At 33.5% G+C, this 13,549-nt stretch overlaps 4 protein-coding genes across 4 annotated transcripts; 2 read left to right on the top strand and 2 right to left on the bottom strand.

Moving 5' to 3' along the window:
* Window positions 1-3,717: 3,717 nt before the first annotated feature.
* Window positions 3,718-6,509, bottom strand: PHYBLDRAFT_127074 (hypothetical protein; the record flags this gene model as incomplete). The annotated part of the gene is made up of 13 exons (XM_018429142.1): window positions 3,718-4,023; window positions 4,101-4,255; window positions 4,325-4,443; window positions 4,520-4,557; window positions 4,620-4,760; window positions 4,839-5,011; window positions 5,072-5,183; window positions 5,277-5,361; window positions 5,446-5,549; window positions 5,622-5,716; window positions 5,807-5,948; window positions 6,163-6,239; window positions 6,329-6,509. The coding sequence occupies 13 exons, from the start codon at window positions 6,504-6,506 to the stop codon at window positions 3,814-3,816; spliced, it is 1,629 nt and encodes a 542-aa protein (XP_018287274.1). The 3' UTR covers window positions 3,718-3,813.
* Window positions 6,510-7,059: 550 nt separating this feature from the next.
* On the top strand, window positions 7,060-8,260 carry PHYBLDRAFT_172486 (hypothetical protein; the record flags this gene model as incomplete). Its single annotated transcript, XM_018436812.1, has 4 exons — window positions 7,060-7,090; window positions 7,207-7,211; window positions 7,845-7,969; window positions 8,026-8,260. The coding sequence occupies 4 exons, from the start codon at window positions 7,060-7,062 to the stop codon at window positions 8,258-8,260; spliced, it is 396 nt and encodes a 131-aa protein (XP_018287273.1).
* A 417-nt stretch (window positions 8,261-8,677) lies between these two features.
* Window positions 8,678-10,462, top strand: PHYBLDRAFT_149633 (hypothetical protein; the record flags this gene model as incomplete). The annotated part of the gene is made up of 2 exons (XM_018432310.1): window positions 8,678-10,271; window positions 10,347-10,462. The coding sequence occupies 2 exons, from the start codon at window positions 8,678-8,680 to the stop codon at window positions 10,460-10,462; spliced, it is 1,710 nt and encodes a 569-aa protein (XP_018287272.1).
* Window positions 10,463-11,758: 1,296 nt separating this feature from the next.
* On the bottom strand, window positions 11,759-13,538 carry PHYBLDRAFT_172484 (hypothetical protein; the record flags this gene model as incomplete). Its single annotated transcript, XM_018436811.1, has 7 exons — window positions 11,759-11,827; window positions 12,000-12,091; window positions 12,157-12,270; window positions 12,481-12,544; window positions 12,627-12,664; window positions 13,036-13,282; window positions 13,455-13,538. 7 exons carry the CDS (start codon window positions 13,536-13,538, stop codon window positions 11,759-11,761), a joined length of 708 nt encoding a protein of 235 aa, XP_018287271.1.
* Between the last annotated feature and the right edge of the window lie 11 nt (window positions 13,539-13,549).

Below are 13,549 nucleotides of genomic sequence, written 5' to 3'. Positions count from 1 at the left end.
TTATCACTCAAAATATACTCTTTTCAAAAAGTATTTTCTCACTCTCTAAAAACAAAAACACGATTCTTATTTGCAAGCTAGCACACCCTTCAAATCAGATTCGCATATTTTTATAAAATATATACTCTTCTTTTTTCTATAAAAAAAAGTAGTTGCTAAGATAAACTGTGCTGTTTTAGATAATTAAGCATGGATATAAAAGAGAAATGTAAATATATGAACACTTTTGAGGTTCATTGTTATACTTCTTATTATTTTCAATGAACTTCTGTGCCAGCTGTAATAACCGTGCTCTTTCCAATTCTGACACTGTCAATACCTAGTCACTTATTCTTGGTCCTTTCATTTTCTTTATTGTTTATTGCGTATTTATTTTGACTGTAATTTTACCTGTTGTATTGGTTATTCTGGCTTGGTTTTTTTTGCACAGTCTGTTTCCCTCACTAAGGGTTTTTTCTGTGATCTCTTACTTTTTTACTGACTATCCTCGTCATATCTCGTCAGGTACTTTTCCCTTTATTAAATATTTTCTTTTCTTTTCTTCATATTCAGGGGATTACTTTCACTTTATTTCGGTTATTTTACAGCTCTCATCTGGTCGCGTAAGTTCCACGGTGCATAAGACCTAGAGAACATGCAATAAAAATATTTTCACCTATCTACCTTTATTGTTTAATACTGAAAATACTTTCTGTCACTTACCAGACTGTAAATTTATTACAAAAAAGCCAAGAATATATATATAAAAAAATAAAGACAGTCACCATCATCGCTATTAATAAAAGCAGCTAGAAGATGGACCAGAAACCATGTCAATTTGGCAGAGGATTAATGGAGAAGAATAATGTTTGGTCAGATGAGTCGAGGCTCACATTTAAGGGTAAAGATTGATACACAGGACGCGTTAGAAAAGTTAAAGAGAAATCTACAAAAAATACTTAGCTCTAGAGTTTGTCAAATAATGAAAAATAAGAGTGATGATTTGTAGTTGTTTATGGGCTGTATAATTTGAACGACTCGTAGGTATTAAATGTTATCGTTATCAAGCTTTTTATGGCGGCTGTTTGTCAAAAAACACCTCGATATTTTGGTATTAAGAATTATATTAGGAGCATTATACCATGTTCACCCTTAAAGAAATACAGTACCTACTGCACTGACATCTCGTATGTCCTATTTAAGAAGAATTGTAACAAATAAAGATATTTGCTCACTGGTAGTCTTAAAGACCTGATCTAAATCCAACAGAATATGTATTAAATACCATAAAATGACAGGTTACAGAGTAAGAAGTAGAAAATATTGGATAAGTAATGCTGAAGTTACCAAGGCTTGCATCGACATAGAGTAAAAGCAAGTGGGCCTGGAATTTAATGCAAAGTGTGTCTCAAGTAAGTGTTTTAGAATTAAGGTTGTGATTTTCTGTGTTGGGAACACCAAATCTCGAATCCTGTTTTTAATTTTTTTTAATCCTTAATATCATATATCATATATCAATCATAAAATACTTTCTTTGCATATGAGGTTCTAAATATTTACATAGGACAATCTAACACTGGTTAATTAAAGAAGATAATGTATATAATTTTGGAATTTTGGAATTTTTTTTGTATAACTGTATGAGTGTTTTATTTATTATTATTTATTTTATATTATGCAGGTAGTCCTATCTATCGTAACTAATATAATAAAAGCAAGCAAGCTTTTGTGTAGTGTCTCAACAACTCTATTTCTCTCTCTTTGTATTACTCACTATTAAAAAAGTATAACAGCCACTCCCCGAAATTAATCTGCACATCACTGATATTTGATGGGTAAACGACAGTCATTATTATACTCTTACTTGCAAGAAATTGTTATATAATTTTAAAGTTTTTTTTCTAGATAAACATACATATGAATTCATTGAAGAGCCGTAAAGGTTATTTGCAATATTATTTCGAATTACATAATCAAATACAATCCATGCTGGTGCTTAGTTAGCTGTTGATGTATAGATAATTATTTTAAATATTTGCCAAACAGAAAACATCTTGATATTGAAGGTATCCATTATCAATATATCGACACAGACATGACAGCACTTTACAATACATAAAAACTACTAGAAAGTCTAAGAACCAGTATCCCTTTGCATAAAACCGTAGAATCAGCAAAAAATCTCATTAAACCCTTGAAATCCAGTACTGTGACCTATACATTAATATACGGTTTCTATTGCAAAGATTTTGTTTTCGTTTTTGAGCTATGTATAGGGTAAAATTAAACTAAAACTTTTACATTATATATATACAATCTTATTAAGAAGAGCATATTATGCTATATGTCCAATTCATTTTTGTTTTTTTTAAAAAAAAGATAGAGAGATAAACGCATTACGGAAACGGTTGGCGAACCATATCAGTAACTTAATTATGAACAGAATTTTTCGAACAGAGTTTATCATTTGAGTCACAGTCGCCAAAATGTTTGATGTGGTATAGGAAACTACTAACAATATTATTAGTAATGTGTTAGAGATTCTACAGTTAAGCCTAACCCGCAAGCTAAATAACGAATAAAAAACCAGAGGAACCATGGCGAGTATTTTGAATTTATTCAAGACACTCCAAGTAAATTCTTTATTTTAACTCTTGGTCAGATAAAAGAAGATTTATTCAAAATATTGCCCGGAATCCAAATCTAAAACTTGATTGTTAGGGACTTTCATGAGTACGTTGTCCAGAATGTTAGATTTACTCTAAAAAATGCATGTCAGACCTGTGGAATATAAGAGAATCGATTTAAAGACAATTGAAGAAAGGAAAACATTTGTTTAAATCATGCAAGTAAATGGTGTTTTATACAAAATAAATTGTACTTTTGTGGAGGAAGCAGTATTTAATAGATACTTAATCAGATAGGAGGGGTGGTCTAAGAAGGATAAGACAAGTTTTTTTATAAGCAAAACCAAAATAGTTTTGAATACCATCATTCTTGCTGATATTTCTTACCAAGTCTTTGAAAGTGTTCAAGCAGATATTATCTTCGTTGAGCTTGTAAAAATAAAACATCATAAATGCCTTTGGCCGAGATAAAGCTGCCCCTCATAACTCTGTCATGGATAATGTACCCATTCGCAGATCTTGTCTAGTCAGTGAATTGTCCAATAATCCGATTCACAGCTTATATTTTCTCCACCCTTACTCGTATTTTCACAATCCAATTGAGAAGCACTTTTTGAGACTCGTTATTCTAGTAAAAAAAAAGCCCACCTAAGTCAGCAATACATTCTTTGAGTACATATCCAAATTCTCTCACAAGATTGCTTACAATAACTGCCAAGGACGAATAGAGCACATTTATTTGTTTCTCCAGTAGAAACCCTTTAACACGTTATTCCTAGTTAACATTTATCAAAGCTAAAAACAATCTCATTCAGAACGATGTTTTCAGCGGTAGGATCTGACACTTCAGAAAAAAATAGGTAAATGGTAGTCGTCAGTTATTTTAACTGAGCAAAAAAGAACTGTATTTTATAGCGTTTACCAAAATTTTCTTGTTCTAGTGCTAATATTTTTTTGTGGAAATTGCTTTTGACGTAAATAATACACAGAACAATTTTTAGCTGTACTGATATTGAGCTTTACTCTTATTTCATTTTCTGTGTTTCTGAAACTGTATTTTGTATAATACCCTCGCAATACGTGTGCCAATTATAAAAAAAAACCTGACCAGCATAGTTCAATACTTTATTATTGAAATTTCATTTTTCTCTGTGTGTAAGGTTTGTCTTTGGTTAATTCAATAATCATCTATATTTTTCTTGCAATTTTACATCCCCTTTTTCCCTTTTGACTTTTTTGTCTTCTTTATTGCAGAACCTCCTGCTGGAGCACTGGTCATGTCTTCAAGTTTACAGCCCAGGGCATTACACAAGGCATTGTTGAGCTCTGTGGGGTCAGCCAGACCTTTAGTCTCACGCATCAATTGGCCAATAAACCAATTGTACATTTTTGGCTCGCCGTTTCTGATGGTCTCTGCCTGTATTTGTTGATGATATTCACTCGCCTTGTTAGCTAAAATACACAAACATTTACTTATGCACCGTCTTTACTTGCCTTTTCAACGTGTTGGCTAATAAGATTTTCGCACAAAGTTTTCAATTTTTCACTATCACCCATGCGCGCCCATCCTTTACTTTCTACAATTTTCATAGGCATCTCATTTGAACGCTCTTCTAGCATTACTTTGAGAACACTTTTTCCTGTAGGGCCTAATTTTTGGGGTTAGAGAAAAAAAATCTTATAAATCAACAAAGAAATGAGTATTAAAGAAACAGTACCAGTGATTGTTCCATTTTGGATTAGATCAAGAAGAGATCCCATCTGCTGTTCAGATATTGGGTTCTCTTGAAAAGGAATACTGCGGCTGGCCAGTTGGCCAAAAAGTTCATGTAGTGTCCTTCAAATAATTTTAAGATATTAAAGCTTTGTACTTTATTAAAATAAAATAAAATATAAATAAATAAATAACTTACCAGTTGACTACAAATCGAGGGTTTCGACCTATACACACCTACACATGTATTAATTAGTAATTTGTTACATCTTCTGCATAATCATATATATTTAGTTCACCTTTTCATAAAATACAAGGCTACCAGATTCATTCAATAACACATTTGCATCTGTAAGTGACAGTTCATATTGCTCCATAATGCGTGTTCTACACTGGTCAGGAAGTTCGGGAAGTGTAGATCCAACACTTTCAATATAATCCTTTTTTTTTAAAAGAAAACGAGCGGATAAAAGCAGATTAATAGTTATAGCGTTCTGTGGGTCTTGTATGCTACTTACAGAAGAAAGAATGAGTGGAGGAAGATCAGGCTCTGGCATAAACCTATAGTCAAGTGCTGACTCCTTGCCTCTCAACTTGAATGTTTTGTCAGATGACACATCATATCCTCTTGTTTCTGATTCAATAATTTCTCCTTGTTCAATGGCTATTATTTGACGTTTGATCTCAGCATCTACATATTGAAAAATAGATAAATACAAGCTATTGTATTTAATAAATTCTAATATATTACCAATGGCCATAGACAAAAAACGGACACTGTTTAAGTTTTTGAGTTCACATCGGGTTCCAAATGGTTCTCCAATTTTGTGGACAGATACATTAACATCACATCTCATGGATCCCTAGTCACAAAATTGTAAGTACATAATATAAGTACACACACTCATATGTATATAGATATATACATGCGTGTGCACGCAAAACACAAGACCTACTTCTTCCATATTTGCTTTAGAGGATCCGACACTTCTCAGAATAGCCTGTAGCTTTTTTACTAAAAGACCTGCTTCGTGTGAAGACCTAGATAGAAACTTCAGGATTCAACTTATTCATATCTTGTCAATCTGATTTTCTAAGCTGGTTGTATAGAAAATAAGAAAGTACCTCATATCAGGCTTAGTGACAATTTCCATTAACCCTGTACCAGCTCTGTTTAGGTCAAGAAGTGTAAAGCCCGGACGCATATCGTGCATACTTTTTCCAGTATCCTACAGAAACGAATTGTTTAGAAATCATGATTGCTTTGTCTTGTCTTTTATTTTCTTCCGTTTAAATGTTACCTGTTCCAATTGTAACTGTTCGATCCCAACCTTGATTGGCTCATCCAGACCATCTAGTTGAGTCAAAGAAATAGAGCCTCCTCTAGCAATAGGTTCTAGGAAAATCAAATAAAAGTTTGTAAGGTATCAGAGATTATTTCAGCCTAAAGTTATATACAAATCACTGCCAACTCCTATGTCCTCACCTCTTTGCTGTGTGATTTGATAGCCTTGGGGAAGATCAGGATAGAAGTAATGTTTTCTGTCAAAGGTAGATAGTGATTGGACCTTACTATCCAATGCCAAAGCAGTCTTTACTGCAAGCTCTACGCATCTGCCATTCAATGTCTACCATCATAATATAATAGAGACAATTTTAGACAAATGTATAAGAAGAAAAAAAAGCATACAAAAATAAATATATTATCACTTTGATTTAGTCTGCTTGAAATAAATTTTCTTTCTTTTCTATTTATCTCTTATTATCTTTACTAAAATTATTACAATTCTTATCGCAGGAATTATTTCTTCAGTACCAAGAGTAAAATATTGTGTATCTTACAGGTTGAACTCCAGGAAACGCAGCATCAATCGTCGAGATGTTTGTATTAACAAGATCATTGAATGAAGTTGGTGTATCTGATCACCACCATTTAATTTTCATGAAGTTTTATATATACAAGTTTTATTTATTTTATCCTAATTACAAGTTACTATTTTGAATGTACCTGAAAACAGTTTGGTATTTGAGTTTATTTGAGCATGTACTTCAATGCCAATAATGGCCTCCCAATTATCTTTAATGTAGCGATGGTTTTGAGAAGTAGCAGTAGCAAAGGTTGCTCGTTGAAAGTGGTTTCGAATAAGTAATCTACGAGAGTAAAATCGAGAACCTGAAAGTAACATTGTAATTAAGGTGTAATGTCACTATTTTTTTTTTACTGGTTTAGCTGCCAAATTTCTGTACTGTAAAAAAAAATGCTTCTGTGTATGGGCGGAGGAATTTATTTTTTTGATCGGTGTGGAGAGGAGGAGGAGGTGGGGAGGTGTTCGGGGTTGATTTGATGATAAAATGGAGATCTAAAGACAAGCTGTGGTGTGTAGTTTTGTAGATAGAGTCATCGATTATTTTTATTTATTTTTTTGTAAAATACGCTAGTTTTAATTCGCTTTATATTTAAAAGGTCTTTACTCACAATACCACGTATTTTATTTCTTAGCAAGGGTATCATATTCACCTTTAAATATATTGCTGTCTATATTTAATTAATTGCTCATATTGAAAACCATGTATTATAAGTAAGATAGTAAACAAAATTATCTTGTCTGTGTAAACCAATCTACCATTTTGTATAATATCAATAATAAAGGGACAAAGCGTATAGTTAAACCCATAAATCAAACCCTTGAGTCTATCTCTAGCCAGTATTTCTGAAATCACTTTGATTAGCTGTAAATAATGAGTGTATATTTACGGTTACGTTTGAAAGGTAAATAACTTGCAAAAACAATAAAAATCAGAAAGAGCTCAAGATTTACAAGCGAAAAAGGTTCCTTTATGTTCGTGTGTTTGTGCGTTATGTTATTATTAAAGTAAATATTTTAGATAAGGTATTATCAAAGCTGAGATAATGCTCCAATCCTTTGTGAATTGGAAGACAATGAGTAAAACTACCCCATTCCGAGACCTTATTGTCAATTCGACATTAAAAACGACCTGGTAGATACCAGAAGTCCTTGTCCCGCAACAAGACCTGGTTTATAAAATGCGCATAACCATCACAAACACACAAACCTACATATTTAGTAAGTACGTCTTCCTTGGCGAGCTAGCACCCGGCATATCCTTTGACCTTAATGAGTGGATCAAACAAGACTTTTTGACCAGATGTTTCTTCCATTGATCGATCGTAGCCCTGAATCCTGCTAAATAACAGAAGAAAAGAAGACTGAACCGACATCTCATTAACCACCATGGCAATGCCTATATTACTACACGTTCCTTTACCCTCAGTTCCTTTTGCGCTAATAATAAAAGTCAAACCAGTCATTAAATCTTATTCCGCAAGCTTTGCCTCTCCTCCTATATCACCCAATCTCAATCTAATAAACTTCTAACGCGCAATATTCACGTCGACTTTGGCCCATAATGTGTCTTACATCGAGTACCATGAGCTAAGCAAAAACATGAAAGTGAGAAGGCTACTTTGCAAACACGGACCCAATGTTTGTTTAATTAATTAGTGCAGTACGTCCATAGACTGTCTTTCGCTCTCTCGCCTATCTTTTGGGAAATTCAAGCAAGTCCTAAACCCTCGCCCATATCGCCGCACCAGAATATCAACTGTGACATACCATGGTCTTTTAAGGTAAATTCTACAACCACTCCATTTTTATTACCATTTATTCTGACAAGTCCTTTTAGATGTAACAATCTAAATTGTTTGGAGAACACGGATCAGTCAGAGGGTATGCATCGTTCGTGGAATCGAGACCTTGCTTCTTTCCTAAGCTTCCAACATATCCTTAACGATCCGAGATATAATGGCACTATACCTGAAAGGCTCACCCGTGTTATTCAGATTGGACGTATTAGAAGACAAGCAGAAGGAGATCTTCAGGAGGGTCGTCGTTTGAGACAAAGACTGACAAGAATTTAAATAAGATAAAAATATTCACTCCTGGTTACCGCCTAGGATACACCCACGATACCGTTGGTAAGCTATTAGATTTGAATAATTTTATCGTCTTTAATTCTTGTACTGAGTTGAAGAAGTTGGGAGAATGTGCTCTGCAGACTGCAAAAACAGGGTGGAGTAAAAAGTGGGATATATATATATATATATATATATATAAGTATACGTAAAGTAATTATGAATTTTGGTCTTCTTTACTTTCAACAACAAAGATAAAATCATAGTTCTAAAACAAAGATATATAAAAAATAATATTTTTATTCATTGTATCTTAAAATATAAATGATGAGTATATCAATGACTTAATTTCTTATCTAATATCCATAAATAAAATAGAATTTTATTTAATAGCTATGAATTATTCCTTTATGTTTACCTAAAATGTCTATTCCCAGAATCCCTTTTGAACTTCTTTACTATATTTCCGGTTTTTTGGAATTACATGATTTGAGTCAGGCCGGATTGGTCTGTCGAGAATGGAACACAGCATTCATGGAAGTTTTGTGGGATGATGTTCGGATTTGTTCAACGACTGATGCACATGGCTTTTACAGCACCCTTACTTGTCACACAGCCGGACTGAGAAGTTACAGAAAGGATACCAGTCGACTCACTCTGCATCCAAATGCAACAGATGCAATCCCTAAGGCTTCCAAGGCAAATATCTTTCACTTATTAAAAGACCAGACTCGTTCTCACAAAAATATTGGAATTATTGGAGCTCTGAAAAGCTCATTAAAGTTAGCCTGGGAAACGTTTCAGATATTTGGGCCGTCCAGATCCATAAAGCCACTCACCACAGACCAGGCACTCTTTATTCTATGTCATTTACCTCACCTAGTGCACTTGGATATTGCGAGCGGAAATCGAATCAATACGATGAGATTTACGTGGAAAGATATTGATGTACTCCACCAGTGTCTACAAAAACTCGAGACCCTAAAGCTTGGGGTAAAACTTGACAGAATATCACCACAAGATAACACAATGATCTCAAGGATTGACCGGGCTCCCAAATTGCTGACTTTAGAGTTTACTAGTAAAGAGGTTGACCTTGGATGGCTCTATTATTGGGAGAACAAATACCCCAATCTGCGGGCAATAACATGGATAAACAAGAGAGGAATCGATACATCCTTAAACCTCCCCCATAATGAGCAAACAGACACAGGCCGTCTGATGAGCTCATTCAGATATCTAGATACAATTAACTTAAACTACCGGGATGGGCATGGCAGAATGACCCACGTGCTTCTTGACAAGCTACACGAGCTCAATTCACCAATAAAGAATATTTCATGCTCAATCAAGATACGTATATGCGACCTGACAGATGGAGCAGAAACGACTGATAAGATCATGATGTTCTCCAAAACCCTTAAAAAACTGAATCTGGAAATACAAGGAAGATCTCAGGATAAGCTAGCCATTTCTCAAGCACTCTGTCATTGTCCCTTCCTTGTTGATTTAAAGATCACTGCCCCTTATATGACATTTAGTATCAATCATCTTTTGGACAATTTTCCGTCCCTAAAAAGTTTGAATCTTTTTGTGAGAAGCGTTGATATTGAACCGAGTAGGCCTTTTGTAACTGGGTGCCATGGCTTGCGAACTTTTAAGATGTGCAACACCCACACAGTGTACCGTTTGTTTTCGTATATATCACGTCGCTGCAGGCGATTGAAGTTTTTGCACCTTCATGGGGTTATGATACCTAGCAAGTCTGGAGAGGTGAATAATATAATTCCTATCAAAATGAAATACAGTTGTCTCGATACATTTCAGATGGAAAATATGCGATTTTCTTTTCGGGCAAACTGCCAGATTTATGACGATTGTGAGGCGGCGGTCCTTTTTAGGGTGCTTCAGCATAATCCATTAGTACCAGGTAGACAAAAGAATGCTGTAGCTTGGTACCGAAAGTATTTTAGTCCCGGGACCAAGATAGTTACTAGTGAATGGGAATCAATTGCAGGTAAAAAAAAATTCAAAAATAAGTATAATAGTAATACCACTAATAGTAATAAATATGCATATATTTGGAGTCTAGAAGCTGAGGGCGACTCTAACTGTAAGGAGTTTTCGGACATAAAGAACGAAAAGCGTATTATTCTGGCTGGTTATGTATCTTTGGAGTGTGGATCTGTTAAAAATATTCTGATTTAAGAACTAGGATGACATTTTAATTTTCTTGATAATAATAATAATAATAGCAATAGCAATAGTAATAATAACAGTAATAATAACAGTAATAGTAATAGTAATAATAACAGTAATAATAAAAGGATATTATGCATAAAGTACATACCTATATAAAAATTGGCTACGCAAAGATACCCTGCTTTTCTGGGATTTTCTTAAGCTCAGGCTTCTCGTGTTTCTCTTTGATGAATAAAACAAGCGATACACACCATTGTTTATGTAAGACATTTATATGCTTTTATTCATAGTGATTCAGTAGAGCAGATATTTTGACAAGACAAATGAATGAATAAGGTAGTTAATTAAACAAGACTTCAGTGGATTTGACTTCTAGCAAAAAGATAGTGAGTGATTTAAAAGAAGAATAATAAGAAAACGCAACCTTGTGTGCTAATTTGACGCAATATTCTTCACATTTAGTCTCAAGAGTCTATTTTTATCAAATGTAGCTCTTATAGTCGAAAAGTCTAATTTGTATTGTGCCGAGGTAAGTGTCACTGATTGAGCCCAATGCCTTGCACGCGTGCTAATTTTGTAGCACATTTGATTGTACACTCACAAATACACGGCTATAATTTTTCACTTTTTTTATATTATTATTATATTTTAATCCAACAACAATAAAACGTATTGCTTACTAGAAATGATTTGTAAGCACAAGGTTCATTCTTTGCAGCTTTGGGGTCTTAATCACTAGCTACTATTGAGAACATATCTGTCAATGTGTCGCTTGGGATATACAATTGATGTGATACTACCAGCTGTCAAGAAAATACATATATTATTTAATTCGATTGCCAAGAATATTATAGCTATTAGAAGCCTTCAGGATCTGTAGTCTTTTTTTTTTCAATTTGTCATGTACTACACTAAAACAAAGGAGGGATTCGAGTCTACTCGATCTTTACAGTATAAACCCCCATATAAAAAAATTTAGATATATCCGATATGTTCCTTCTTTCATATAGCTAATACTTTAAACTGTTTAGCAAACAAAATTGACAAGACTCTTTTGAGATGGATCAAATATTGAGCAACCTGAGATAACTTATTCTATTTGTTTGTGCTACTATTACTTGTTTCTCAATATTTTTGCTGGAAAGTACCATTTTAAGTACATTGATCAATATGCCCTTGAAGGTATCTAATAATCTTCAGAATGTGCTCATTATCTACAGCCAATTCCTTCAAACGTTTATTGTTTTTGATGGCAATACGTATAAGCAAATCAATACAGAGCACGCTGTCTTCTGGTATTACTTATACAATTAACAACTGCACACCATTAGGTTTGGTGAAGAAACTCACATAATCAAGAGCTTGGATACCCTTTTTTTAATTAAAAATATCAACTATAAACGTTTGATTATAGGTTGTAGTAATCGAAGTAGGCTATGATGATAATGGCTTAAATACTTATGGAATATGGCTCAATGTTGGTTCAAATATTAGACTTCTTGTTTCAGATAAAGACTTCATATTAAATACTCATTTATATTACTCTCTTTGACAGATCAATTGCCTGTGTTCCTATACTCTCTGAGCTCAATATACTTTTCAGAAAATACATGTGATATAAAATCTTTAGTGGCACTAATGCATATAATTATTAAAAGTTATCAACAAAGATATATACACACACTATTGAAATTACTTACAGCCTTGAATTTCACTGATGAACATATCTTTTTTGTTTTCCTCATTAAAACATGATGTGGTAGAACTAGAAGATGATGCTGGTGGATACTGAAGATGGTTTAAAGGAGTTCTCTCTACATAAATGCATCCAATTCTCATGGACTTAATAGAATTTTGTTTTTTTTTTCTTGTATACAGTTGCCAAAGGTGAATCAGCATTACTTTTTATTTATTTTGGTTTTATTTTGCTTACCCACAATTACTAAACATGAAGTTCTTCATTCTACAGGTAAGAATTATATTACGCAGAAAAATAAAAATTTTGAATGGCGTTCACATCCTACGAGTGTCAGTGTAGTTCTTTAATATACGCAGACAGTGTCCAATATTAAATGAAGGACCATGGCGCTTAATGTAGCAAATAATAACAAAAAAGCAAATATTTCATGATTTATAGTAAAAAAAAAGTTACTATTTGGTCCCTGCTTACCAAATTCTTAAGCTCTAAACTGTAATATTTGAAGAAGCCTTTAGTTGTTATTAAATATACTTTTTTTTCTCGTCATTTATGCTGGTAACAGAATCAATGCGAAAGGAAAACTTTGTAGTGGGTTTTTTCTTATCCTCTTACAGGCTTTTATACTTATTTTTTCTTCTTATAATGTCTTTTATAGAACATTATGGTTTTAAGCTTTACTCTCTTACAATGTTAACAGTTGTTTTATTAGGTTAAGCATCAAAGAGTAAATCAGGAATATGCGCACATTGATATAGTCGATACCCAATATATTTTATAGTTTCCTGTGTGTAAATGGGTGCGTTATTCATAATTATATGAGGGTCTTTCATAAGTGGATCTCTGCCTTTTTTTAAATATATATATATATATGAAATGTTACACTCGTCTATTATAAAGCTATGAACAACTCTGGGTGAAACTTTAAAGTAATGAAATGGCTTCTCTACCTGCTCGGTAACTTCAACATAAGTTGCAGAGGGATTATTGCCAATGAAGTTAATACTCGTCAGCTTATGCTCTTTGGGCAAGATAAACTTACAAACATTCTTTTTAACAGCTCTTAAAACTGCTTTCAATACTGGGCAGGTCAAATAAGGCTCAATGAATGCCGGAATTTTCAAAGTACTCTGCAGAGTACAGCAACTGTCTCAACAATAAACTCATTTCGATCAACGATCCAGTCTATATAAACAAGATCACTGCTCTCATTAACATCATTTCCATGCTCATATGTATATAAGTATATTATACTTGCGTTATTGTAAAGCCTGAAAAAAAACACATGAAGAAGCAAATTACTTTGCATTTATATCTTTGGAGTGCCATGAATCGCGACACGATTTTATGATCAAGCAAAATGGTTACTAAAAATACAACTTCCATTTCTGAGACTA

This window comes from Phycomyces blakesleeanus (assembly GCF_001638985.1).
Source record: "Phycomyces blakesleeanus NRRL 1555(-) unplaced genomic scaffold PHYBLscaffold_22, whole genome shotgun sequence".
NCBI classification, from domain to species: domain Eukaryota; kingdom Fungi; phylum Mucoromycota; class Mucoromycetes; order Mucorales; family Phycomycetaceae; genus Phycomyces; species Phycomyces blakesleeanus.
Note: the sequence above shows the minus strand (reverse complement) of the source record. Positions and strands in the feature narration are given on the sequence as shown.